We start from the raw sequence: 26,389 nt of genomic DNA, 5'->3' as shown, positions 1-26,389 counted from the left end.
CGTGGGATTTTCCTGGCAAGAATACTGGAGTGGGCTGTCATTTCCTACTTCAGGGGATCTTTCCGACCCAGGCATCAAACCTGCGTGTCCTGCATTGGCAGGCAGAGTCTTTACCACTGCTCCAACTGGGAAGCCTCTTTAGGAAGAATACAGATTAATAAATGGTATTGTCACTGAAAATACACTTATACACACTTATGAATGCTTAATATGGAGCCTTAAACTATAGATAGTAAAAGTTTAGGTTGTCATCTCTGGGTGGTTGGTGGTGGTGGTGGTTTGGTTACTAAGTCGTGTCCAACTGTTGCAACCCCATGGACTGTACCAGCCAGACTCCTCTGCCATGGGATTTACCAGGCAGGAATACTGGAATGGGTTACGATTTCCTTCTCCATCATCTCTGGGTACTGGGTGATTTTTCTGCCTTCTATTTCCATATCTTTATTTTCTGATGTAAACATATGTTATACAAAAAAAAAAAAATCATTAAATTGCTGACTGATTTTATTAGAATGTTAAAGGTCACGTTAACAAAGCCCAGTCTTCCTCAATGGATTTGCATCCTCAAGTTTCTTTTGAACACTAAGTGAGGCTAACGTTTAACTCATTAGAGCCTTTCTAAAAATCTGCTCACTCAGAGGGAAGCTCCCCTGTTTGGATGCAGATAATTCTCCCTGACTCTTCTGTTATATTTTTATTTTCCAAATACCAAGGAAGTGGGCACCGCTGGCCAGGGAACAGGAGATATGGCTTTAGCGGAGCATGAAGTGTTCCCTGGGTGGCTGGTGACCTTGCTTCCCAGAGCCTAACAGATCCCCATGAGGGCAGAAGCTGTCAGCCGCCTGCAATATCCTTCTTCTAACCGCCTTGGGTCCGTGTTCCCTTTGCAGAATATGTGGATCGAGAGGACCATATATACCACTGCGTATAAACTGCCTGGCATCTTGAGGTGGTTTGAGGTCAAGTCTGTTTTCATGGTAAGCACACCCTGAAGAAGGACTGCCCATCACCCCTCTGCTACGGTCTGATCCAGCCCCTTCCTCGGGCATGTCACCTGGTCACCGTGGCCAGCACACACCCTGCAGACCCCACATCAGGCTTAACAACCCAGAATCTCTCTCCCTGCCCACAAATACTGCAGTGGAAATGCTGTAATCACAGCCACCTCTAATGTAGAAGAAAACCAAAGAATTAAGATTTCATCTCTTCTTACAAAATATTTAAACACAGCCCTCACTGTGCTGTTTTGACAGTTCTTTCTGCTCACAAAATGAAAAGTTTAAGACAAATTCCAATTCATATACCCTTTTTAAGATCTTTCTTCCCGATGGTTTTATTGTCATTTACATGACAAACAACTTGATTAATAGTACTTGCTCATTTCAAATAAAAATAGCTTCAGAATATACCCCCCTCACCCACACTTTTAAAAGAAAGAATTACTCGCATCTCATTAGCTAAACCTTGCTATTGGACAGTTTTAATGACAGGAACCAGAGTTGGGCCAAAGATTCTTATTGAATGTGTAACAGAAGCAGCCTACTGACAACTGCCGGTATAAAAAGATCCGATTAGAATACGTATGCTTTGTCCTGTGTCTCAATGCCTTGGGTATTTACCTGGCAGGATCTTACCCAGAGGGGTGGTTCTCACCATTCAGTTTACCATGAAGTCCTTGGATACTCCTGATTCATCCTAAGACGTTATGGCTGCACCCTCTCTTCCCAGCCTTGTTTCCACTCTCGACCTGCATCCTCACCAGAGGAGCTCTGGGCCTCTGGCTGAGCGTGCCTGTGGCCAGCCACTTCCCGTTCCCCAAACCCCAGCGCCCTCTTCTCCTGCTCTGAAGCCCGCCCGAGGGCTCTGTGCCCCCATAGCCACCTGGTAGGGCGTGAGCTGGGGAAGGCTCGGGAGGCGCGTGGCAGGTGGCAGAAATGCAAGCCTTCGCTGGCACCATTTGGAGCTGGTGATGTATGTGGGTGGGAGGAGACCCGTCCATAAACAGGCACAATCCTATCTTCCTAATGAGCCTCTGCCCCTAAGCCATTTGTAATCGTGGGAGGAAGGCGCTTAACAGCTCGAGGTGGAGAGAGGCAATCCCTGATTTTCAGGATGTGGTTCGGCCGTGGGCTGTGTTGGCCCTTTTTTTTTTTTATTGAAGTAAGAGAGATGGAAGCTGAATAATCCCTGGATGGCATGACTGAAATAATCCTGCTGTCAATACCACAGGCTCCTCTTGCCGTGTGTCTGCCTCCCAGGACAGACCAGCATGGGATATGGTGTGGGCAGCAGCTGACCCTCTTGGTTTGATGAATCTAAGACACCGTTCTTTGTTAAGGCCAGCAGGGTCCACGACAGGGAGTCAGCAGTCAGTCAGGAGGGAATTCTGCCCTGGAGGGTCCATGTGGCTGAGTTATGTGCACGGGAGGGTGTGTTCCAGGGTGCGACCAGCCAGGTTTCAGGATATGACAGCCGTCCTGGGATACGTGTTGTCTGGGGTGCACGTGGGACCAGGGCACCCTCACTGGCCAGCACAGGGTCGACCTCCTCTCTGAATGTCACCGCCCCTCCATTGAGTCACTGGCAGGCACCTTGACAAGCCGGGGCTTCTTTCCCAGCAGCTGAGGGTGCCCTTCTGGGAGCTGGACGAGAGCAGAACTGTCCGTTCTCTGAGCGTCTCTGCACCTCCATCTCTCCCTCTGCTTCTCAGACAGCCCCCAGAGGCTGGAGCAAGAAGAAAACAGCCTGCTCTGCTTTGCCATTTGCTAAAGACACCCTCGGGTCCCTGACACAGGCAGGCTTACCCAGCGCACTGGCCTTGGAGAAGGCAAGGACCAGCTTATCTTGCATTGAGGTCACCCCTGGACGTGGCTTGGGGGCCCAGCCTTGGGTCTGTTGGAGCGAAACCTGGTGTGAAGGTGGAGTTAATTGTTTTAAACCCAGTCACGTTCCCCTGGCAGTTAGGACTGAGCCAGAGAGGAGTGCAGGGCTGGGCCTCGCGGAGCCCAGTGGGGCCCCCAGAGAAAGAAGGGCCTTGGCAGTGTGGGCAGAGGTGGACCGCCCTGCCTCCAGCCCTGAAGGTCCTGCCGACCAGTGGCAGGTTTACAAAGGAGGCCTGTGAGGTCCATCTGAAGCGGTGCCCCCAGGGCCGGGGGAGCTCTTTTATTCCCTGGAGGGCACGTGATCTCAGGGGGAGACCATGGCAGGACCTCTCCACCCCTCCCCCCACTTCTCTGACCAAGCAGGTCCCTGGGGGCTTGCAAAGCGCCCAGACCTCCTGCCTCAGGGACAGGACAGATTGCCCCAGATTCCTTAAAACAAGCAGCGGACAAGACCATGGCTAAAAGCCCTCATCTGTGAAGCAGCTGTATTCAAGCACCACTCCGGGCTGTGTTTTCCTGGGATAACCATACGTGTACACACATGCATGCATGCACACACATGTATACAGATGAGCATGTGCACACACGCACTCCGGGACGAGGTGGCCTTGCATGGTGCCTTTGGACTTTGCACGTGGGGACCGGGTCAGTGGAAACGTTGTCAAGTCGCTCACACGCCCGGCTCTTCTTGTTGGGTGATGAGAAACCTTGCCCCGAAGATCCACTGGAAGGAAACGTACGCAGGGAGTAGGAAGCCAGGGCCACAGTCGGGATGCCTGTCCTCTGGCGAGGAGCCCGGGGCATGGGCAAGGGCCCCCGCAGGGCAGCGCGGGGCGGGGTGTGGCCGCCGGCCGAGTCATCCCCCTCCTCCCACTTCCGCAGGTGGAGATCAGTCCTCTGGAGAACGCCATCGAAACCATGCAGCTGACCAACGACAAGATCAACAGCATGGTGCGGCAGCACCTGGACGACCCCAGCCTCCCCATCAACCCGCTCTCCATGCTCCTGAACGGCATCGTGGACCCCGCCGTCATGGGAGGCTTTGCCAACTACGAGAAGGCACGTGACACGCCGGCTTCCTCTCTGCAGCCCCGCCCCTGGGGACAAGCTAGCGCCAAACCCCGCCTCCAAGCCCAGAGACCTCGCCGGGCTCACTGAAGTGGGCCGAACGCGGCCCACTCCCCAGGGGCAGCCTCTGCCTGCTGCCAGCAGTCAAGACCCCACCCAGGCATGGCTGGCCTGGACATTGTCCCCGCACCCCTACAGGGCTGTGCTGATGGAGAGGGACCCTCCTGACTGTCCGGAGACCTGGGGTTATCGAAGACCGCAATATACAGTTGTAGTGGAAGACAACAGAATTAGAATATTGAGAACAGGTGGGGGACTGGTGCAATGGGGACAGCCAGCTGATCTCCCTGGAAAAATATCTCAGTAAGATGGAGTAAGTTGAAGGTCATGGGCTGGTGGTCTAGACACCGGGTCTGCCTGATTTTGTACATGGAGTTTGCGACATAGCCGTGGCCATCCGCTTCTCGGTGTCCGAGGCTGTCTTCCAGATACAACGGCAGCAGAGTTGAGGCTCTTCACAGAAAGAGTTTGCTAGCCCCCCTGGTCTAGATGAAGGGGAAACCGAGGCAGGAAGGGCACTGCCCGAAGGTGGGCCGTGAGGGGACAGAGAGGTGGTGCTGCATCCCAGCAACCCTCAGATCCAGAGCAGACCCAGCTGATGGTCACGGGCCCCGGAGCAGCTGGGGAGTGCCACCCACGACCTGAGCAGTGGGGGTCAGCAGCAGCCTTGCTGGGTTCTGTGGACGGAGTCTCCGCAGTGAGTGAACAGCGTCCTTCAGTTGTATTGACCTTTCCGGACGTTTTGGTAGAGAGGGCCCCACCCTGGGGGACGTGAGCTGGTGATGGCAGGGCTGTGGGTCTGCGTTACACACGGCTCTCTCCCCAGGCCTGGGGAACTCCAGATGTGCCAAACTGCCTGCTGCCAGGGCATGTTGGTGGGCTCAGCCACTCTCTCTGTCCCCACCAGGCCTTCTTCACAGAGCGGTACCTGCAGGAGCACCCCGAGGCCCACGAAAAGATCGAGAAGCTCAAGGACCTGATTGCTTGGCAGGTAAACCTCTCGCAGCAGCTGCAGGGTCGGGGTGGGGAAAGCTGAGCCTGGGACCAGATACCTCTGGGCCTTCTTAGCACACCTGCCAGCCGCCACGGAGTAGACATAACCATGTTTGTACCGGATAGGCCCACCCACTGCTGCTTCGATTAACTGGACTCCTGGCCATTGTCATGAATATGAACACCTAGAATGTTCACTCTTGCAAATGAGCCGGGTCTGTTTCCTCCCCTCAGTCGGTGTATTGCCTGCTGGAAAATCTTTGGTATCAGCAGAACAGAATGTTGGGGGTGAGGTCAGGGGGTGACTTCCAGAGATCATGGCCCCAGCCTGTCTCAGGCGGGTGGTATGGCAGCTGGGGGTGGGGGACCACCAAGTGCCCACCCTCCTATCCCCTCCGCCAGTGGTCGGGGTTGGGGGGAGCGTCCCAGATGTAATTCTGCATATTCTTGGGCTTTTCTGCTTGTGCTCCTGAGGGATCTCAGTACTTCCTTCAAGGGATGTGGTCTGGAAAGGCTGGGAATCTCTGGAGGGTGTCCTGGGCTCTGTGGGATGTTCCTGGCTCCTGTGTCTGGGCTTCTGGAGTCTTTGTGAGCCCGGTGGTAGTGGGAATGTCCAGACCCAGCTCCTGTGGGAGCTCCGCCCACATGCTCTGGACTTTTCGAGCAGCTGGCCTCTTTCAGTTCAGTTGTTCAGTCACTCAGTTGTGTCCAATTCTTTGCAACCCCATGGACTGCAGCACGCCAGGCCTCCCTGTCCATCACCAACTCCCGGAGTTTACCCAAACTCATGTTCATTGAGTCAATGATGCCATCCAACCATCTCATCCTCTGTCGTACCCTTCTCCTCCCGCCTTCAATCTTGCCCAGCATCAGCTGGCTTCTTTAGGCTTCCTTTTCTCCTGTGGAAGGCAGGGAAGGTGCTGCTGATCTGTGCCCTGCATGCCAGGCTGAGGGCAGAGAGCTGAGGGAGGCAGAGACCAGGGTCACCCTGTGCCTGGGCAGCACCCCACCACAGCCTGGGAGTCCCGGCTCTTCCTTCTGATGGGCGCTCTGTGGGCACCAGCTCCTGGTCTCCCCGGAGCCTCACTGTCCTGGCTTGTGCACCATCAGCATGTGGGTTACGGGACCTGTTAGGACAGATCGGGCCTGGGTTTTGGTTTCAGGCCACGTTACAAGTACTTATTTTATATATATATATATGTATGTATATTGTTGCGATAAAATGCATGTAACATACAGTTGACCACCTTAGTCATTTCTAAGTGCACAGTTCAGTGTCATCATGTCCATTCACATCATTGTGCAACCATTACCACCATCATCTCCAGAACTTTCTCATCTTGCAGAACTATTCAACATCCAATAAGCAATAACTCCCCATGTTCCCCACCCCTGGAAACCACCAACCTGCTTTCTGTCTCTATGCATTTGATTATTCTGTGCACGCCTGCTAAGTCACTTCAGTTGTGTTCAACTCTTTGTGACCCCGTGGACTGTAGCCTGGCAGGCTCCTCTGTCCATGGGATTCTCCAGGCAAGAATACTGCAGTGGGTTGCCATTTCCTCCTCCAGGGAATCTTCCCAACCAGGGATCAAATCCTCAACTCTTATTTTGATTATTCTAGGGACCTCATATAAGTAGAATCATATATTGTTTGTCCTTTTGTGACTGGCTTATTCCACTTGGCATAGGTCTTCCAGGTTCATCCATATTGTAACATGTCAGAATCTCGTTCCTTTTTAAGGCTGAATAATATTCCACTGTCTGTATAGACCGTGTGTTACTTGTTTGTTCATTCACTGATGCGCGCTTGGTTGCTTCCACCTTTTGCTGTTGTAAATAATGTTTTTATGAACACAGGTTTACAAAAACCTGCTCTGTTTCCTGCTTTCACTTCCCAGAAGTGGGATTGTTGGATCATGTGATAAGTCTATTTTTAATTTTTTGAGGAAGCACCATATTGTTTTCCACAGCAGCTGCACTGTTTTCTATTCCCACCGCCAGTCAGGCACCATTGTTCCAATTTCCCCACATCCTCATCAACATTTATTTTCTGGTTTTCTTTTTGTTTGTTTTATAGTAACCATCCTGATGGGTGTGACTTAGGCATTTGATATCAATTTGGCCTTGGAATTCTTCTCTGATAAGACACCTTGGGAGCTGAATTTAAGGGAACTTTTTACAGGATGGTCTCTTTGCACAGGATATAAGCTTTGTGTAGGCAGTCTCCATCTCTAACTAAGAAAAAGAGGGAGAGGATTTACAGGTCTGAATGATTCCATTTTAGATGTTGTGGAAACCAAAAGGTACAAAATTCAAAACTCTACTGAAGGCTGTAAAACCATTGCTACACAAAAACTAGTTTGGTCTGCAAAAAGTTATATTGATTTTTTTTTTCCTGCAAGCTTTTACAGCAAATTGGATTTTAAGAGTTTCAGGCCCTACAGAGGAAAGTAATTTGTTCCCCAGAGAGAACTTTATGTCAGCACTATGTCATCACCCCTAATAACTATATTAAAGGATGAATTTTAAAGCAGTTCACAGGAAGGTTGAAAAAAAAAAATCTGTTTTCTAGCCACTTCATTTAATCAAAGAGTGATGAAAAATACATATTCAGTACATTACCTGTGATCTTGCTTTCATTTGCCGATGTTTTGAAAATCCATATTTTAATATCAGTAATTGAGTCATATGGTCAGTAACAGAAAGAAGTTTGGGGTTACTGGAATGCTTTCTTCTGGTTTTGTTTGTTAATTTGTTTGATTTGTTTTTCTTCCCTGAAGCTCAATCAAGGCAAAGCAAGGTTTTCCTCCTGGGAATCCCAAGGATTCCTGGGCAGAGTTTCCATCCCTTATGTACAATCAGCACATCTCAGTGCCTAAAATCATTTGCGAAGGCTGGTTAAGTTCCAGGCAGCTCCCAGTTCTGCTGTTGCCTCTGCTTAAGCAGAGGGTGTTGAGCCCCTTGAGGGTGGGAGTTAGGGTCTGTTAGGGGCAGGTTGCGTACGTGGGGCTCTTCCAGGTTTGCAGCCGTGAGCACCAGCCCTTTCCTCAAAGGCACAGCTCCATCTTTCCGCAGACACAGCTGTCTTGCTGAGCCTCCCTGCTGTGGGTCTGAGGATGAATCCGTGTAGGCTCAGACAAGCCCACTGAGGTGCCTGCATATGTGTCTTCTGAAATGCACAGAAATGGAAGCCTAGACCCACTCACCATCCCCAGCTGATGACAGGCCTGACTGAGGTCACTGGGAGTGGTGCTCCTGGAGCACTTCGCGCTGCTTCTAAATGTTCTGTGCCAGCAGCAGGTGGTGAATCTGTGTAGGAAACACACAGGAGCAGATTTCACATATAGCACCACCGTTTTGGGAGCAGGCCGCGTGCTCAGTTTGAACAACTCAACATGTGACTTTGTTGGGCTTCCCAGGTGGCTCAGCGGTGAAGAATCCGCCTGCCAATGCATAAGACACAGGTTCAATCCCTGGGTGGGGAAGATCCCCTGAAGAAGGAGATGGCTACTCACTCCAGTAGTCTTGCCTGGGAAATGCTTTGGACCAAGGAGCATGGCAGGCTAGTCTATGGGGTCGCACAGATTCAGACATGACTGAGCACGCACACCAAGTCACATGTGGCTTTGGGGACGTCCTCCTCCCCCTCTGGACTCTGGGAAACTCTTTAGATGCTCCGATTTCTGGGATCCACTCTAGACCAGATCAGGACTATGGGTTCAGGAATCTGCCTGAGAGATTTTGATACTCAGCCTGCTGGAATCCAAAGATCATTCCAGGCCTCAGTCCATGGCTTCCGTTTGTGGGCTAAGCACCTTGTATGTTGGAGTGTTTGCACAGAGCATCTTTTTATTCATAGCTTCAGTTCAGCCCCAAGCGGACATAGAACAAGGGCCCCATCCCACCCTTCTTGTAGCAAGGTATAACTGACCAATGTCAGGGACCAGTTGAAAGGATCAGTTTCACCTGCCAAATCGCCCTTCATTCAGTCCCAAGACCTGAACCAGAAGGTCTTCATGTTAGTCCAGCAGGTAGCTTCTTTGATGTCAAGCATCTGGCCAGTTACAAGTTTTGTCAAACCAACAAAGAAAATTACAGAAATGACTAGACTTCATTTTGCCCATTTGAGAAAGGTCCATTCTACAGCAGAATGCTTTCAGTGTCTAGAGTGGCGGGGCTGTCACCTTGAGACCGCACCCCCATCCTTGACTTCATTCCAGGGTAGACAGGACACATTCCCCGACCCACCACACGTTGTCCCCAGCCTGCCGTTGCTGACCCCCAGGAATCAGAAAGATTTCTGTGAGCGTCTTCTCCTGCTGAACCTGAACAAACTGCAGCTAGCCCCTGGAGGCTGCCATCTGCGAGAGTAATATGCATGGAAAAGTAAAAGGTCCCATCTTGTTTGAAATCTTAGCTGTACACTGTCCTTCTGGTGATGACAGCCGGAAAGGGATGCCTGGAGTTTACCTTGGGTGTAGACCCAGCTGTCAGCTGAACACACTTTCTGCCAGTGTAGCCTGAGAGGAGGCTGAGGGGTGTCAACCCAGTGGGGCGGGGGGGGGGGGGAGGCTCACTTATCCCATCCTCTCCCGGAGCACCGCAAGAGGCTCCAGCTGCTTGCTATAAATGGCAACCAAATACATTTTGTGCGTTGATTCATCCTGATAAGATTTCTTGAATTTGTTCACATGAAATTCAATTGTGGACTTATTATCCTTCTTACTAATAAATCTGCTCATCTACATTGGTGTTCTGTCATATTAAGAAAATCTGTTTTTAATCAGTATTTTGATTTAATTATAAATTATTAAGAGGAAGACTCTTAGCTTGATTGCGCTGGAGAGCATGTACCTCCCAGTTGGAGCCTCGGGGGATGCAGAAGCTGGGGGAAGAAAGGAGCCTTCCTGACACCCACCCCCAACACAGGGACTCTGGAGGGTCCCTGGGGCCGGGTTATAAAAATGTCTCTACGACACGTTTAAAGGTCAGCTACATCTCTATGATCCGATGTGAAGCGTTGGCATGGATATTTGTGACAGCAGTGTTGGCAGAGAGGTGATTATTTTTAGTTTTAAGGAAGAATAAATTTGGTTTTCCTTTCCAAATAAGAATACCCTTCAGGTCTATAGAGCACATGTAATTCGGTTTTTACATTTTGGAATAGAGTTCTCAATTGCCTGTAGAGGCAGTATTCTTAGCAAAAGAATCTTTGCACTGTGACATGGCCCTTTGCAAGTAGATCAAGTTATAGCTGTGTGTGCGTGCTAAGTCACTTCAGTTGTGTCCGATTCTTTGTGACCCCATGGACTGTAGCCCGCCAGGCTCCTCTGTATATGGGGATTCTCCAGGCAAGAATACTGGCGTGGGTTATAGAGGCAATATTCTTAGCGGAGGAATCTTGGCACTGTGACATGGCCCTTTTCGAGTAGATCAAGTTACAGCTAAACAAATCCAAAATGCAGCTCTTTCAAATTCAAATGGAAAGCACAGACCAGTCTCTTCTGGTGTTGGTGGTCAAATGCAAGTCAGGCAAAGGAACGGCACAGCCATGCACTGCACACCGCCCTAGATGTGTCCGATTTAAGACACAGATGCTTTTCATTTACACATTTTGGTTTGGGAGAGCAGCATGCCTGGCTGATGAATTTAATCAGCCGGTTTGATTGGAAAACCAAAACAGACGCATTTTGCACATGGCTTGCCACTTTCTGCCGGGTGTACATTGCTCTGTCGAGACCATCAAGCAGGAGATAAGGAATGTCAATCGGTATGTTTTTCAGATTCCGTTTTTGGCTGAAGGGATCAGGATTCATGGAGACAAAGTCACAGAAGCACTGAGGCCGTTTCATGAGAGAATGGAGGCCTGTTTCAGACAGTTAAAGGAGAAAGTGGAGAAGCAATACGGCGTCCGGACCCTGGTGAGTGGCTGGCGTGGCAGGGGTCGGGGGGCACATCTCTCCATCATGCCGTCTGACCATGACAGGCCCACAGGGCAGAGTACCCGAGTCCTGCCCGTGGTGCCTGCTTAGGAAGTGGGGCAGGGAACCTCTGCCCCTTCCTCAGGTCCTCTGCCAGCAAATCTAGTCACCTCCTTTCAGTAACCGGAAATGTCTGGGTGAGCAAGCTTGAGTAAATGTGCTTGATCACCAAATACCCTGCCCACAGCTGTGCACACAATCTCCCCTTAGAGTCATGGAGCAACAGAAAAATCTCATCGACCCACGGGACTCGGGCTGGGTCATGGAAACCCTACTTCCAATCACACAGCACAAGCAAAGGGTTAAACCACACACAGGATAACGGCACTCATGATGTCTCAGAGCTGAGAGGGAGCCTGTGCCCAGGCCAAGGTCAGAGTCGTTGAGGGGAGGAGCAGTTTGCTGAAGTCTGAAACTGTTACCTACTGGAGGAAGTGGCCATTGATCTAGTTCAAGGGTAAGTTGCAGGAGGTGGGCAGGACGCTGCCTGGAGAGGGGACTCCCTCAGCAAAGGCTGGTGGCAGAAACCTGAATGGCAAGCTAGGGGCTGATGCAGACACGGCAATGCCTTGGGCAGAAGACAATTCGTAGGGCAGACTTGGAAAGATACCCGGCCTCACAGAGCCTGGACTGCTGGGAGACTCTGTTCTGGGGTGAAGGGCAGACCTGGGCTTTTACTAAGAGTTTGTGTAAGGTTTCTGAGCCAGGGCTGACATCAAGAGCATCATAAAAGAGTGGCTGGTAATTTTTTTATGTATTGTATGCATCTTTTTTGGGTTTGGGTTTTTTGTTTTTTTTTTCAATGTTGGAGAATGGCTGATTAACAATGTTGTGATAGTTTCAAGTGTCTGACTCTTTGCGACCCCATGGACTGTAGTCCTCCAGGCTCCTCTGCCCATGGAATTTTCTAGGTGAGAATTCTGGAGCAGGTTGCCATTTCCTCCTCCAGGGGATCTTCCCAACCCAGGGATCGAACCCTCGCCTCTTACATCTCCTGCATTGGCAGGCAGATTCTTTACCAGCTGAGCCACCAAGGAAGCGCAGTTTCAGGTATACAGCAGACATACACATACACGTATCCATTCTGCCCCAAACTCCCCTCCCATCCAGGCTGCCTCATAACATTGAGCAGAGTCTCCATCCTTATTGATGCGGAGTACCTGACAGTGTAAGGCCTGTGGTGGGCTTGAGACAGTCTTCGTGAGCTGGGTCTTAGCATCTCTGCGGGCAGGGCCAGGCACCACCCCTCAGGGTGCTCCTGTGGTGTGCGGTTCAGAGCATCTCTACCATCCCTACTCAGGGTCTCTGGGAATCTTGGTGCATCCTAGCCTTGACTGTGGGCTCCGGAGATGTCTGCCCTAGCAGACGGTCCCCTTTCTCCACTGCTCAGAGGTGAGCATCAGTGTGGCAAAAAAGAGGCAGTGAGACCTCTTCTGCTCTCCTGGAGTCCTGTGCCCGCTGGCATGGACAGGGTGTCTGTGAGCAGGTCTAACAGGTTATCCTGCAAAGGGAAGGGAGGCTGCAGCAGCTACTCCACTGCTCAGGACCCAGGGCCCTCTACCCCCTAAAGAACCATGTGTCCAACCAGGCACGCCATTTTGGCTTCATTTTTAGCCCAGCTCCATCTGTCCGCCATTCTCGAAAGTTCTCTGCTGCTCTCTGTTGAACTGACTTCTTGTTTTCCACACATCTGTTTCACTTAGCAAATGCTAATTTAGTGCTTACTGTGAGCCTGGGACCTTTCTGAGTTTTTTGTTTTGCAAGTAGGAACTGCAGCCTGAGGAAGGAGGCACTACAGACATTTCGAGGTGGGGGAACCCACCTCTTTCAGAGGCGGAGGAACCTGAGAAGGTCCCCTAGCCTGAGGCCTCACGCTCATCAGTGGCAAAGCTCTTCTTCTCTTGCCCTTGTGGTTGGAGACCAGTCGGGAGTAGGACTCCTCCCCAGATGGGTTGACTTGGCTATGATTACACCCTGCGCTCCCCCAGCACCGCCCCAAGCCCTGCTGGCCATGCCCGGGCCCCAGTGTCTCCAAGCCCGGGCCCCAGTGTCTCCAAGCCCGGGACCTAGTGCTCACCAGATGAGGTGTCTGTGGCCTTGGCCAGAGCAGAGCATGAGCCGAGAGTAACTCAGCTGCCGGGCTGTGGGCTGAAGACCCAGCCGGCAGGAATCTGGGACTCAGCCCTGCAGGAGCTGCTCCAGATGAACAGGCTTAGGAATCCGGGTGCTCTCCTGCCCGGCCACTCCAGAGGACCCTTCACGCAAGCCAGAGTCCTCGAGCCCCGCTTGATCACTTTGGAGCTTGCAACGCATTACAATCAGCGTCGAGTGGCTAGAAGAGTCTCAGAGTGCATCACAGTGCACCTCTTTCAAAGTTTGACGCCACTTTTAATTCTTTCTAAGAAATAAACACTTGTGCAAGCTCCATGTTCTCTTTCTAAGTGAAACGCTTCCTCTTTGATCAATCATTTCATGTATATTTCAAAATGACAGAAATCTGTCTGGCTCATCAGAACATCCTTCATATCCCTGTCTTCGGCTGTGATTCATTATTTCGGTGCAGGCTTGCTCTTGAGCACGGGTGGGGGTGGCAGGAAGACGGGGCTGTCACGTGAGCCACGGTCTGCCATCCATAGCTGGCGATAAGCCATTTGCACCACACCCTGAGACGGCATCTTTTTTTTTTTTTCTTTAATGAATTTATTTATTTTAGTTGGGGGCTAATTACTTTACAATATTGTAGTGGTTTTTGCCATACATTGACATGAATCAGCCATGGGTTTACATGTGTTCCCCATCCTGAACCCCCCTCCCACCTCCCTCCCCATCCCATCCCTCTGGGTCATCCCATTGCCCCAGCCCTGAGCATTTGTCTCATGCATTGAACCTGGAATGGTGTTCTGTTTCACATATGATAATATACATGTTTCAATGCTATTGTCCCAGAACATCCCACCCTCACCTCCCTCAGAGTCCATAAGACTGTTCTATGCATCTGTGTGAGACGGCATCTTTTCCACCCATGTCCTACCGCTTCGTAGGGGCAGCTAGAGCATCTTGGGTATGCCATCAGAACAGAATTAAGTAAGGCTGCATTTCCCACCCGTGGTGCCTCGTCCCCTGGAGCTGCCTTCCTGAGTCCCCCCTTCATCCTGGGACCCCCAAAGGCAGGTTCTGCAGCCAGCCTCCCTTGAGCAGACAAGAGGCCTGCTACCCTGTCATTCTCTGAAAAATGTGGTGATAAAATGCAGTCTGGAATGAGGCTTTCCCTTCTTAACTACTTTGAGAACTTTCAAGCATCTCAGAATACTTTAAAAAGCAATATACTATCATCCAGTTTAAAAAAAAGATGGATTTAAAAATAAAAACCCCATAGAAAGGACGTAAACCATTTTGTCAATTTTTCTGAGCCAGCCTAAGCCGTAGAAAGGGAAGACTTGGACACCCTCTGACTCCTAATCCGTGAGCGGCTCCATCAGACCCCCGTCCGGCCCGCTCAGCTTTGGCTCCATCCTGCCAGCCCTGGGCTCTGAGGAGCTGCCGCTTCCCAAAGGAAAGCACAGGAACCCCAGCTCCTCCTGCTACTTGGGGAGGGAGGCGTGCAGAGCCCGGGGTCCCCAGAGTGGAGGCTACGAGCCTCAGTCACGTTCGGCAACAGCCCCGTGACTTCGCTGGCCCTTGGCCATACAGGAGGCGTCTGTCCACAGGCTCCTGAAAGAGAGTTCCGAGTTTCTCCTCCAGTCCTTCCTTCTCTGGTTCGTTCAAGTCTGATAAGAATAGGGAACCTCCTGTGGTCCTGCCCCGTCTCCACGGTCATCTTCTATCACTTTCTGCATCACCTGGTTCCAGCCCTGAGCTCAGACCCACCCGTCCATCTGCCTCTGGGCCCCTCCACCCCCTGTGCCCAGAGGAGCCCACGCTGTCCTCCCCCTCTGGCTCCCCAGGCTGGTCCCACTCCACCACCATCAGCAGACAAGAAACCCAGGAGCTGCTGTTCATCCTTCTCGAGTCCTCGCCATGGTGTCCACAGACAGTGCTGTGGCTCACCCGTCACCCCTGCCTCCAGGACTTTTCCCCTCTAGTCCTCCCTCTAGGCTTCCCAGGGGGCTCAGCAGGAAAGAGTCTGCCTGCCATTGCGGGAGATGAAGGAGACACGGGTTCGATCCCTGGGTTGGGAAGATCCCCTGGAGGAGGAAATGACAATCCACTCCAATCATCTTGCCTGGGAAATTCCATGGACAGAGGAGCCTGTCAGGCTATATAGTCCATGGGGTCAGAAAGAGCCGGACAATCTGAATGACTAAGCAACAAGAGGGTCCCCTCCACCACTGCCAGGGAGACTTCTTCCAGTGGTTTTCTTACTGGGATCTGTGGAACCCTGGGGTTCCTCAGAGGCTGCTAAGTGGGGTGTTCATTGGGAGGGTAAGCTGATAACCCCCGCCTCCAGAGAGAAGTTCCCCTTGTCCCCTTCTATATGCTGGACTTCAACAGAATATTCCAACCAAGAGAAGAGTGGCTGATAAGGTTTGGAGGGCAGTCAAGGTGCCAGGCTCTGGGAGGTGACCCTGAGGCTGCATGTCCTAGAGCACCCCATCTCTCCGCCTCCCACCTGGCCCACCTCCTAAGCCACCCTAGACCCCCCTCCTAGGGGCCAGCCTGTCATCCTGGTGGGTTTCCAGTCCACAGCTGGCATTTGTGCAGCATTTGGAAAGGGATATTTCTAGAAAACTGTGAAATGGGCCTGTGTCTCACCATACCCCCATGAAACCCCATCACCATGGTTAAACTCAGTGAAACCGGCCATTCCCAGGATGCTATGGGCAGTTCGCACCCGTGGTGGGTGTAGGTGGGGCCTTCCGGATCAGCCTGGAGATGAGGATGGTGAACGCATGCGTCCTGGGACAAGCGGGCATGCTCCCGTGAGGGGCTGGAGCGCCTCTGTACTTTGTGTCTGTAACGCGAGCAGGACACTGGAGGCTGCAATTCGTGCAGCCGCCCTGCCTGTCACCTGTGTCATTGCAGATCGTCCTCGCCAGCCTCTCAAGGTGACCTGACTGTCCCCTCTGTGCTCAGGAGGAAAATAGGTGCCCTAGCGGTTCCTTGTTTTATGCGAGGTCACGCAGTCCGTGCCGGGACCAACATGCCCACCTGCTGGTCTCCCCGCCCCCCACTCAGTGCCTGTCCTGCAGCAGGGACACAGATGTCCCCTCTCTGACAATGTCCTAGCACTGGAGCTACCCAGTAAGGACTGGGAGGCCCTGATGGCTTCAGATGAAAAAGCAAAAGTCCTGGCTGCTCGATTTCCAGAGGCTCTGCTTGGTCAAGAAGGGCTTGCGAGGGGAATGGCCCAGGAGGAGGGCCCAGGGCTGCTCCCAGAGGGTGCCCGGCTGACACAAGACCACCAGTGGCTTCTGGCCCTCCCCGGCCAGAGCCCCCTCCTGCCATGCCCCTTCCTTCATCCTTCCCATCCATGCTCGTGCATCCAGACCAAGACTCAGGGCTGCCTCTCAGGGCGCATCACCGGCACTGTGTGGTTGGGGGCAGGACGTTCGCAGCTGCCTGGGCCTTCCCAAGAGCTGGATGAGGGCAGCCTGTGGCCATCTGCACCTCCTGGTCCACGGCCGGCTCCCTCCGGTGTGCCGCTCCCTTGACCCTGGCTGCCGTGAAGATCATTTCATCACAGAAGTGGATACATTGTACAACCAGGCTGCAAAGACACGTTGTACAACAGGAGGGATATAGCCAGTATTTTATAATCACTAGGAATGGAATATAACCTTAAAGGCTGAGAATAAAATACTGTAGACTTTGAGTTTCTAAAAACATTTTTACAATTTAGGCTAATGTGCAAGTCAACCATTTCCTTTTAAGTTGCCTTGTAAAAGCCAGTTCATGGCAAAGGCTGTCTCCCTGGAGTTGGGCAATGGCATCGTCATCAGTGCTAAAGTTAAGGCTGACGGGACCCTCGGTACCGGCAGATTGCAGCTGCATATTGAGCCACTGGTCAGCAAACTGTGGCCTGACATCTGTTTTGTAAATAAAGTTTTATTGGAACACAGCCATGCTCACTTATTTCTGTATCGTGTATAGCTGTTTTCATGCTTGGGACAGAGACCTTATGGCCCACAGCCTAAAGTATTTGTCATTTTCCCCTTTGCAGAAAACATTTACCAGCTCCTGCTTTAAAGTGTTCTTTTGCGATTTTGAACCTTTTACTATTTTTTACAAGCTTATTTCATTGAAGTATAGTTGATTTACAGTGTCTATTGAATGCTGCTGGACAGCACCAGGATTCAGTTATACATATATATATTTTTCATATTTTTTTCCATTAGGATTTATCACAGGGTATTGAATACAGTTCTTTGTACTTCACAGTTCATCCATTTTGTATGTAATAGTCTGCATCTGCTAATCCCAAACTCCCAATCCCATCCCTCCCGAACCCCTGTCCCCCTTGGCAACCACAAGTCTGTTGAGCCTTTTACTATTGAAGAGATAAGGTACAGGTCAAATAGTATTTCAGGGGCAAAACATAGTTAAGAAACAGGCGCTCTTATCAGTGGTGTTATAGAATCTGTAATCAACCCTGGTCCCAAGCAGTTCTTCTGTTGGAGATGGGCTGGATGAATGCCAGCTTTGGGAGCGTGGGCTTGGGGTTGAGGGAGGTTGAGCGACACAGAGAGGGAATGCCCTGCAGAAATCTGATTTCCACATCCTGAGGGTTAAAAAAAAAGAGTTTCTGCACCAGCTGCTGTCCCAGCTGTGCCAACATCTGGCTTGAGGGGCAGGTACACAGCATTTTGTAGCTAGTTAGGTGTTGACATGTGCTGTATTTCAGTGACACTTATTTTGTTAATATACAGTCATACGACAAACAGAGGGTAGAAAACTCTATCCAGAGACTGTTTTTCTCTAGAATGCATCACTGGTCCACTTCCTGGTGAGAAGGAGGAGCTTTAGCAACTCCAACCATGGATCCAGCTCCTATTGTACCGGTCACTGGCAGGGAAGGAAACCCGCCTTTAATTAAGCAGCAGGAGCATCTCATTTTAGTCTAGAGAAGTTCAGTCCCTGTGCCTCCATTTATTTCGGTGATCTGCTTGGTTTGTCAGCATGCAGGGATATACACAGTTAATCTAAATATCTTGCAAAGTCCTTAGTCACATTCTAGATGTTTTCTGTAAATTACAGTTCCTGGTCGATCAGTGCATCGCACTGACTTTGGAGCAGGGTGAGGCATTGTGGTCTTGGTAAAGAAAACTGCATTTTAAATTACAAAAAAAAAAGTTCTTTCTGGTGTTTTTCACAGTGTCAAATCACATTTCAAAACATCTCCAGATAACCACCTTCAGTTCTGGACAAGAGCATGAACTGTTCATGAAAGTGTGGATAGCTTTGGTATAGACTCCAGGCTGCTAGGACCACTCAGTCCGAGGTGTCTGACCATGCCAGCCTGGACATCGTTTGGCGTGGACATCCAGCAAGTCTCTCTCTTTCTCTCCCCTCCGCCCCAACCCAGCCCTCAAGTCTGGACGACAGAAGAGGCAGCCGTCCCCGGTCCATGGTCCGATCCTTCACCATGCCGTCCTCGTCCCGGCCTCTGTCCGTGGCTTCTGTCTCCTCCCTCTCATCCGACAGCACCCCTTCAAGGCCCGGCTCCGATGGGTGAGTCCGGCTCAGCAGTAGGGAGGGGAGGGCTGGAGGGGCTGCGAGGAGCTCTCCAGGGTCTTGGGCTTGTTTCATCACAGCTGAGAGGATTTCTGAAACTCAAAACTCCCTTTGAAACCGAGATCATCCAAGACTTTTACAACCATGGTGCCACTAAGACTTGTAGGGTCTTATGAATTTTTGAGAACAGTTTCTCGCTTTGGGCTCCACTTTGGGTGAGACTTCCATCAAACTATAAGAGCTCAGTGAGTGTCCAGTCCTTGTCAGCAAGTCCCGGAACAGTGAGGTGAGTTCCTCGCCAGCCGTGTGTTTGTGCTTTTGTCCCTTGCTCACTCCCAAGGTGTCACACCAGGGCGGGCCTGTCTACTCAGGCAGGCTTCCATGGAAGCTGGCAGGACCACTTTCTTGCTGCAAGATCTTTTTGAGACCCAGTGTGCTCGGAGAAGGCAATGGCACCCCACTCCAGTACTCTTGCCTAGAAAATCCCATGGATGGAGGAGCCTGGTAGGCTACAGTCCGTGGGGTCGCTACGAGTCGGACACGACTGAGCAACTTCACTTTCACTTTTCCCTTTCATGCACTGCAGAAGGAAATGGCAACCCACTCCAGTATTCTTGCCTGGAGAATCCTAGGGACGGCGGAGCCTGGTGAGCTGCCGTCCATGGGGTCGCACAGAGTCGGACACGACTGAAGCGACTTAGCAGCAGTAGCAGCAGCAGTTGCTCTTGAGCACTGGATGGCACAGAGCCACTGAGAAGGGAACAAGAATTGACTAGATGAGTAAACATTTCGTTGCGCTCCCACTGTGTCTTCTGCAAAGACAGCCTCGATATTGACATTTTTGTGCATTTAGTGAGTAGCCTACATGCAAAGCTTGTTCTGATTATACAGAAAGAAAAAAATGTCACATACAGTTTAAACATCCGAGACCTTCTAATTCTTTTACTATCGAGTCTGCACAGGTGTGTGTTTGTCCAAGCCCATTTGGTTTACAATCCATCATCTTATCAAACCCCCAAGCTCCTGGCCCCTGCGACCCGCAGACACCAACTCCCAGAGCACCCCAAGAGACAGCTCCAACCCCAGTGCCCGTTGTAGCCAACAACTAGCGTGCCCAGTGGAGGAGAGAAAACTGTTCCCACCTTTCTTTTATCCCTAACAGTAGTTTCTGTCAGTGTCTGCTACTTATAAGGCCACGTCCATATGGAAATTCTCAATTTAGAGGCATTTAAATCAAGTGCGCTTGTCACTTACAGCAAGATTGCTAAAGAAACTTAATTCAGCTTCTCTCGAAGAAAACCCCCCGGCTAGTCATGAAAAGGGTTTTATATTTCCAGGAACGTAGCGGTGAGAGCAGAGTGAGCTAGAGGTTTTAGATGGAAGAGTTCCATCCTGTACATGTGACTACATGAGTGGAAACCATTATCTCCTCCCCTGGAGCCATATTGGTTTAACCTTAAACCAGAAGGCATCTTTATTAGAGTCCAGATTTTTGTTCGTTCACAAGGTTGTCACCCTTAGCTGCCTAATTCATGTGAAAGAAATGAGACTTTGGTCTCAGATGGCATTGGTGATGTGCAGAATAAAGTTCATCCTGTTGGCAGTTGCCTCATCATGTGAAACATTTACAGCTCAGCCTCTTCTTTGGTTCTTTGTGTACTTGTCTGGATTTCACAGCACAGGTTTTGCCCCAAGCTAAAAGATGTCCATTAATCCTGTATTTCACTACATTAATTGTCTCAAGTTATGTAAAACCTAGAATAAAATCATGAAGGTTTTTTTTATTGTTGTTTATAAGAGATGTAATATTTAACACCTAATGGATGTTGACTTATTGCTAATTGCATGTCCATATGTCCCGAAATGCCTTTGTAATCAAAGTCAACACTGGTGTATTTCATCAATCATTTTCAAGTTTTTATTATGAAAAAATTTCACAGGGAACAAAATAGCATAATGAGGCCCTGTGCCCATCGCCTGTGAGCCAACTTCAACAGTGATCACTTCCCAGCCCATCTTCTTTCAATCTATATTCCACCCTCTCCCTCCTCTGTATTATATATGAAGCAAGTCTCAGGCATCATACCATTTCATCTGTAAACATTTCAGTGTGAATTTCTAAATGGTAAGAACTTGCAAAAAAAAATATTCCCTTTAGCACACGTAAAAAATGAACAGTCATTCCATACCATTACCAGATATTGGTTTTAATTTCCAGCTGGGTCATGAATGGCTTTTTTTTTTTAGTTTGTTTGAAACTGATCCAGATAAGACCCCCACTTTGGAGTTGGCTGCCGTACCTCTTTGCATATGTGCTGGATCGCTTCAGTCGTGTCTGACTCTCTGCGACCCTAAGGACTATAGTTCACCAGGCTCCTCTGTCCACGGGATTTTCCAGGCAGGAATACTGGAGTGGGTTGCCGTGCCCTCCTCCAGGGGATCTTCCCGACCCAGGGATCGAACCCGCGTCTCACATCTCTTGCATTGCCAGGCGGGTTCTTTACCACCAGCGCCACCTGGGCAGCCCTCCCATGTCTCTTAAGTTCTGTTTTAATCAATAGATTTCCTCCTTCCACTCTTTTCTTTTCATTTCTCTTCCTTGTAATTTATTTGTTGAAAACTCCAGGTTGCTGCTGGTGCAATCTAGATTTTTCTGACTGCATCCCCGACTGTGTTGTTGACTGTGTCTCCCTGTCCCTCCTATTTCCTGCAGGTTGGTGGTCCCGTCTAGAGACTTGTGGAGATTCAGGCTTGATTTGGGGGCAGGACGACTTCATAGGTTCTTCCTTTCAGAAGGAAATTGTGCCTGACTATCTCTCTTGCAGTGATGTTAGCAGCTATTGATAATCAATGCCTACATTCAGTACCATTACTGTTCAAATCCTGCTGCCCATCCAGCTTTTTCCTTTTTTTAACAAAAAGAAGGAGATGTGATTCTTGCTCTCAGCGGTCAGCATCTTCCCTGGATTTGAAATGTGCTTCTCTGAATGATCCAGCTCAGTGTGGATGTCCGTAGTAGCCCTCTCATGTTAGGGAGCCAAGCTGCTGGAATGGTCTTTTGATTAGAGCGGTGCTTTAGTTCTCCGTGTCCTGTTCACAAGTAAGTTTGAAAGAAACCACAGCGAGGATGGATATGCGACCGGCTTTCTAAGTTGCCTTCTCTTACGATCATTCTCCGCTCGAGGAAACCAGCTTACTCTCTGGCTGTTCCAGGAAGTCAGGCTTGGAAGGTCGCAGTGAGGACTGGGGGCTCTCGTAGGCTGGCTTGGGAACCTGGCCTCTTATCCCACATTACGGGGGCTGGAGTTTACCCTCCCGTGGGGCTCGGGGACTGCCTGAGCAGCTCGAAGGCAGGGAGCTTCCATGAACCCTCTTAGCTGACCATTTTGCTTCTTTTTAACCACAAAGGAATGAGATGTGGACCACACTTTAAAAAACACTCTAATCAGAAATCACAATATGTGCTATTTCTCCTATAGAACTGTATGACTCGCTTCTTTGAAGAGATCACATCTCTTTTTAAATACCATTTTCATTTCATTCTGTGAATGGGTACATCCAGTCCATGGTGCTTAGAGGCTGTGGACCCTCACCAGTAGGTGGCAGAGCTGGGACCCAAATCCTCCTTCTCAAGCTCAGTTTTTGGCTGAAAATCTCAGGGCAACTCCATATCCTTAGGAGCTGGAGTTGGCTTCTTTCTCGCTGAGCCATCAAAGGCTTTCGAGTGGAAACTCCCTGTGTACCAATACAGACCTTTCTTTGCATCAGCATCTGCCTATTTCTCCTCTTCACATTCATAAATATTTCAGTGTGAATCTCTAAAAAGTGAGAACTTCCTTTTGGAAATAGACCTCAAATACCATCCTCCGGCCATAAATCAACAATAATCCCTGAATATCATCATCCCATAATCCAATCAGGCTTTACATTTCATGTAAGTGTTCTGTTTTTTTCCCCAGGTTTGTTTTTATCGAGATTCAAGACCATCGCCATGGCAATCAGTAATAAGTATCTTAGGTGGCCCTTGAGCTTCCTTTCAAAATTATTTCTTTCCTTGTAAAGTTGGGCGGTTCCCAGGCAGCACCTGATTTATTGTGAGTGACTTTACCTGGATCCTCAGGGCAAAAAGCAGCAGTTTCTCCTAGAAAGACATCATTGATTGAAAAAAAAAAAAAAAAAACAATGTTTTCTTTAGGTTCGCTCTGGAACCCCTCCTGCCAAAGAAAATGCACTCTCGGTCCCAGGACAAGCTGGACAAGGATGACCCCGACAAAGAGAAGAAGGACAAGAAGAAGGAAAAAAGGAACAGCAAGCATCAAGAGATATTCGATAAAGAATTTAAACCCACCGACATTCCCCTGCAGCAATCTGAGGCTGTGATCCTTTCAGAAACGGTAATTTCACAGGGAGCTCTCCCTCACTCATTGGTAGCTGCCGCGAGGGGCCTGTCTTTGCTCCACATTTTGCCGAGGGGGCTGTCCATCAGATTTCACTGAATGGGCTGTGAATAGTCATTTGAGAATCCAGGGTCTCTTGCATCCCTGCCCTTGTGTAACCGATGCTCCAGGACATCAGAGGCTCAGAGCAGATCTGCCTCTCTCTGGAGGATGCTGGTCTTGGCCTCCATCCCCCCCCCATCCCCCAGAGGCCGGGGGCGGGGCCAGCCGTCCCTCCATCCCCCCATCCCCCAGGGGCCAGGGGCGGGGCCAGCCGTCCTCTGGACCCACAGGGTTCCGGGCTCTGCAGCAAAGTGGGACTTGCTCATCAGACACCCAGACGTCTCAGGAGATGAACAGGGTGCTTGTGTTGTCAGGAAACAGTAATTCCAGGCCAGCTAACGCCATTCCCCCACCCCCTCCTGACCAGAAATCGCTAAGCCAGTATTCTGCAGGAGTGTTATAATCTGCTCAGCTAGAGTCCCAAAGCCCCTTCCCGCGGGTTCTGCCAGCCACACGCGGTTCCGTGTTATCCTCCTGGCCTCATCTGTTCCATGCTTAAGGATTTAAGCCATCTTTCACAAGGATTTGGGGGGACTTAACTCGTGCTGGTGAGTTGACATTAAAAACGGATCCCAGGGACTCCTCTAGTTCATTCCAGAGACCAGGGTGTGTGGCAACAGGGAAACCCAAGCGGCATGCTCTCCTCCCAGGCCTGGGCTGGGGGTGGAGGGATGCCAGCTGATGCTCCCAGCAGTGTGTCGCAGTGTTTGGAGTCTGGGGGCAAACTGAGGATAGCTTCTGGGGTGAACTTTATTCAGATGTGCTATTTGTAGACTGGAGACAAAGCAAAGAGGAGGCTCTCACAGGCCATCAGCTTCAAAGGTTAAGTTGGGCTTAGAGCTACCACCTTGTCACAGTGGAAGGCCATTTGCCTCTACAGTGCCCAAGGATGTGCCTGTCCTGGGAGGAAGCCCCCGACCCCTGACCCGCCCTGGTGGTTGCTGAATGGTTGCTTATCAAAGGGCTCAGGTGGGACCACCGTTTAGTAAGACACACTTCACTGCTTGCTTATATCTTCAACACCAGAAGGCATGTTTCATCCAGACCCTGTGTCATGGAGACCAGCAGTCATGTGCTGCTTGGGTGTCTAGAGGAGAAGGGAGACCCCAGACCACACATGGTCTTCCTGCAGGCGAATGCTCTTGTGAGGCCTTTGGACAGAGCTCTGACTGCATCTGGGCTGTGGTGTTTCATTGCAGAAGCAGGCAGCCCAGGGTGTGGGGCTCGGGGAGGGACTGGTCCCTGGCTAGCACTCAGATGTGACCTCACGCGGCGCAGTCCAGAGGTTTCTCATGACGCCCTGTCCCCCATCCCCTGTGGGCTCTGTCTACCCCTCTGGAAAGCTGGGTGGCCAGAGACCCTGCCGGAGCTGACCAGCGCCCCCTTCCTTCTCCCAAGTGTCCAGACACCCTACCTGGATAGGCAAACTAACAGCAACAGTTTTTGAACATTTACTAAGTGCAGACCGTGTGCCAGTCTGTCATACGTTTTTCCTTAAGCTCTACTTTAAGATGGTAAAGCAGAGGGCCTCAAAGAATTTGAGCCAAGTGTCAGAGTTGATCCGAATTAAGTTCTGAGACAAGAAGACAAAGGATGTGCCGGCTTCGGCCGTGGTCACGGTGTAAGTTCTGTCCCTCCCCACCGTGGTCCCGCTTTCCTGCAGAGACAGACTGAGTTCAACCCAAAGCGCTACCCCCACCCCCAACCCCAGCAGATCCGAATACCCTCCAAAAATGCACCGGAACCCACCGAGGTCAGAACACAGAACCTTGACCCCTGCTGTCAGCCTCTGAGGAGTCTCAGAATAGCCACAGCTGCAGGGCTAGGGGCCAGGCATCCTGACTTATTGCCAGAGGCAGGCTGGCTGTTCTTGGTCCAGCTCAGGTCCCAGTCTGTCCTCTGGGTGGCAGGTGCTGGCAAGGTCTGTGGGTCCAGCTGGGCACCTGGAGTTTCCTATTCAAGCCTCCGTGTGCCCGTGACCGGCCAGGTGCTGCAGGACAGAGCGGGTTGGCAGGGGGCAGGGAGTCTCAGGGAGGGAAGATGACTGAGTGGCAGCAGCAGCCCCATCCCCAGGGTGGTGCCCTGGGCCCCTGTGGTTGCTCCACTCTTGGCACCCACCTGCCCCCTCTCCACACTTCTGCAGAGGTTTTCTCTACTTCCTCTTTGGGGCTGAGTTCAGCTTCCTACCTGAATTTGTATCATCAGCAATGTCATGACCTCTAGCTGAGCCTCTTAGGGCCTGGAGCAGGGTGGGGGCCCTCCACGTGCCATTTGCATCTCACCAGTAAACCATCCCCTGCCCCTTGAACTGTCAGGTTGTCCCCTGATGGGATGGGAAGGGTGGGAAGAGCTCCCTGAATCCATCTTCAGTCCCCACACACATGCGCCCACGGAGAGCCCCGAGCTCAGCCTGGCTGTCCCAGGCCTCTCACGGCAGTTGGGCTGTTTCTGCAGATGAGTGGTGACGCCTGGACTCCAGGATCTGCTCTGTTGGCACAGGACAGTTCCAGAAGCCAGCCTGTTGGCCAGTGTCCCCTCAACCACCCCGCTTCAAAAGGACTTAAGCCTTCCTCACCTCCTTCCAGCCTCCAGGGAGGCCCTGCCTTTGCAGACCACTCAGAGGAACACGCTGCCGCGCACCCGCTCTGCAGCTGGCCCTCACAGCAGGCCCATCCACCACTGCCCCCCACCCCCCACCCCCAGGGAATCAAGCCCCAGCACCAAGCCCGAAGCCCTGCTCGCCCATCCTGCCCATCCTGGGGCCGAAATCTTAATTATTCTTTCTCAGCTGGGTTAAAAACTCTCCTTCTTACTCCTACCTGAGAGTGTTTTGAACTGCCTGTGTTCCCCCAGTGCTAATGATCTGAGACCAAGTTGTAAGACATAGAGAAATAAAAATTCCCAATGTTACAGACACGGGAAAAGGCTTACCTGGTTGAAGTCAGGTGCATCTGAAAGTCAGAGACGGGGAAGACAAAGGCAATGAGAAGTAGAAAGAATTCCTGTTTAGTAACAGCATAGCTTGAGAGAAGAAAGAGAAAAGGAATGAAGGAAATCCTTTAGCAAGTTTCTAGACTTTCACACGCCTGCCAAGAAAGACCAAGAAATCAGTCCCCTGGGGCGTTCTGGTCACTGAGCAGGTCACTGAGTCCACTCCCGACCGGGGGGGGGCTCTCCCCCACATCGAGTCCCTGCATCACATTCATGTTCAGGAGACATGGATGTGACATCC

The 26,389-nt window shown here is 50.9% G+C and overlaps 1 protein-coding gene across 3 annotated transcripts in view; it reads left to right on the top strand.

Annotated features, from left to right (window-relative positions):
- The window catches only part of DOCK1 (dedicator of cytokinesis 1), a 556,115-nt gene that overhangs the window by 519,613 nt on the left and 10,113 nt on the right, over positions 1 to 26,389 (top strand). For all 3 annotated transcript variants that reach the window (XM_081533032.1, XM_081533022.1, XM_081533018.1), the window contains 6 exons: positions 891 to 977; positions 3,765 to 3,941; positions 4,918 to 5,001; positions 10,790 to 10,927; positions 18,510 to 18,655; positions 22,854 to 23,052. In XM_081533032.1, coding sequence (XP_081389158.1) covers positions 891 to 977; positions 3,765 to 3,941; positions 4,918 to 5,001; positions 10,790 to 10,927; positions 18,510 to 18,655; positions 22,854 to 23,052 — 831 coding nt within the window. The remainder of the gene's footprint in view (positions 1 to 890; positions 978 to 3,764; positions 3,942 to 4,917; positions 5,002 to 10,789; positions 10,928 to 18,509; positions 18,656 to 22,853; positions 23,053 to 26,389) is intronic.

This window comes from Giraffa tippelskirchi, chromosome 2 (genome assembly GCF_054371585.1).
Source record: "Giraffa tippelskirchi isolate mGirTip1 chromosome 2, T2T-mGirTip1v1.2.pri, whole genome shotgun sequence".
In the NCBI taxonomy this organism is placed as follows: Eukaryota; Metazoa; Chordata; class Mammalia; order Artiodactyla; family Giraffidae; genus Giraffa; species Giraffa tippelskirchi.
Note: the sequence above shows the minus strand (reverse complement) of the source record. Positions and strands in the feature narration are given on the sequence as shown.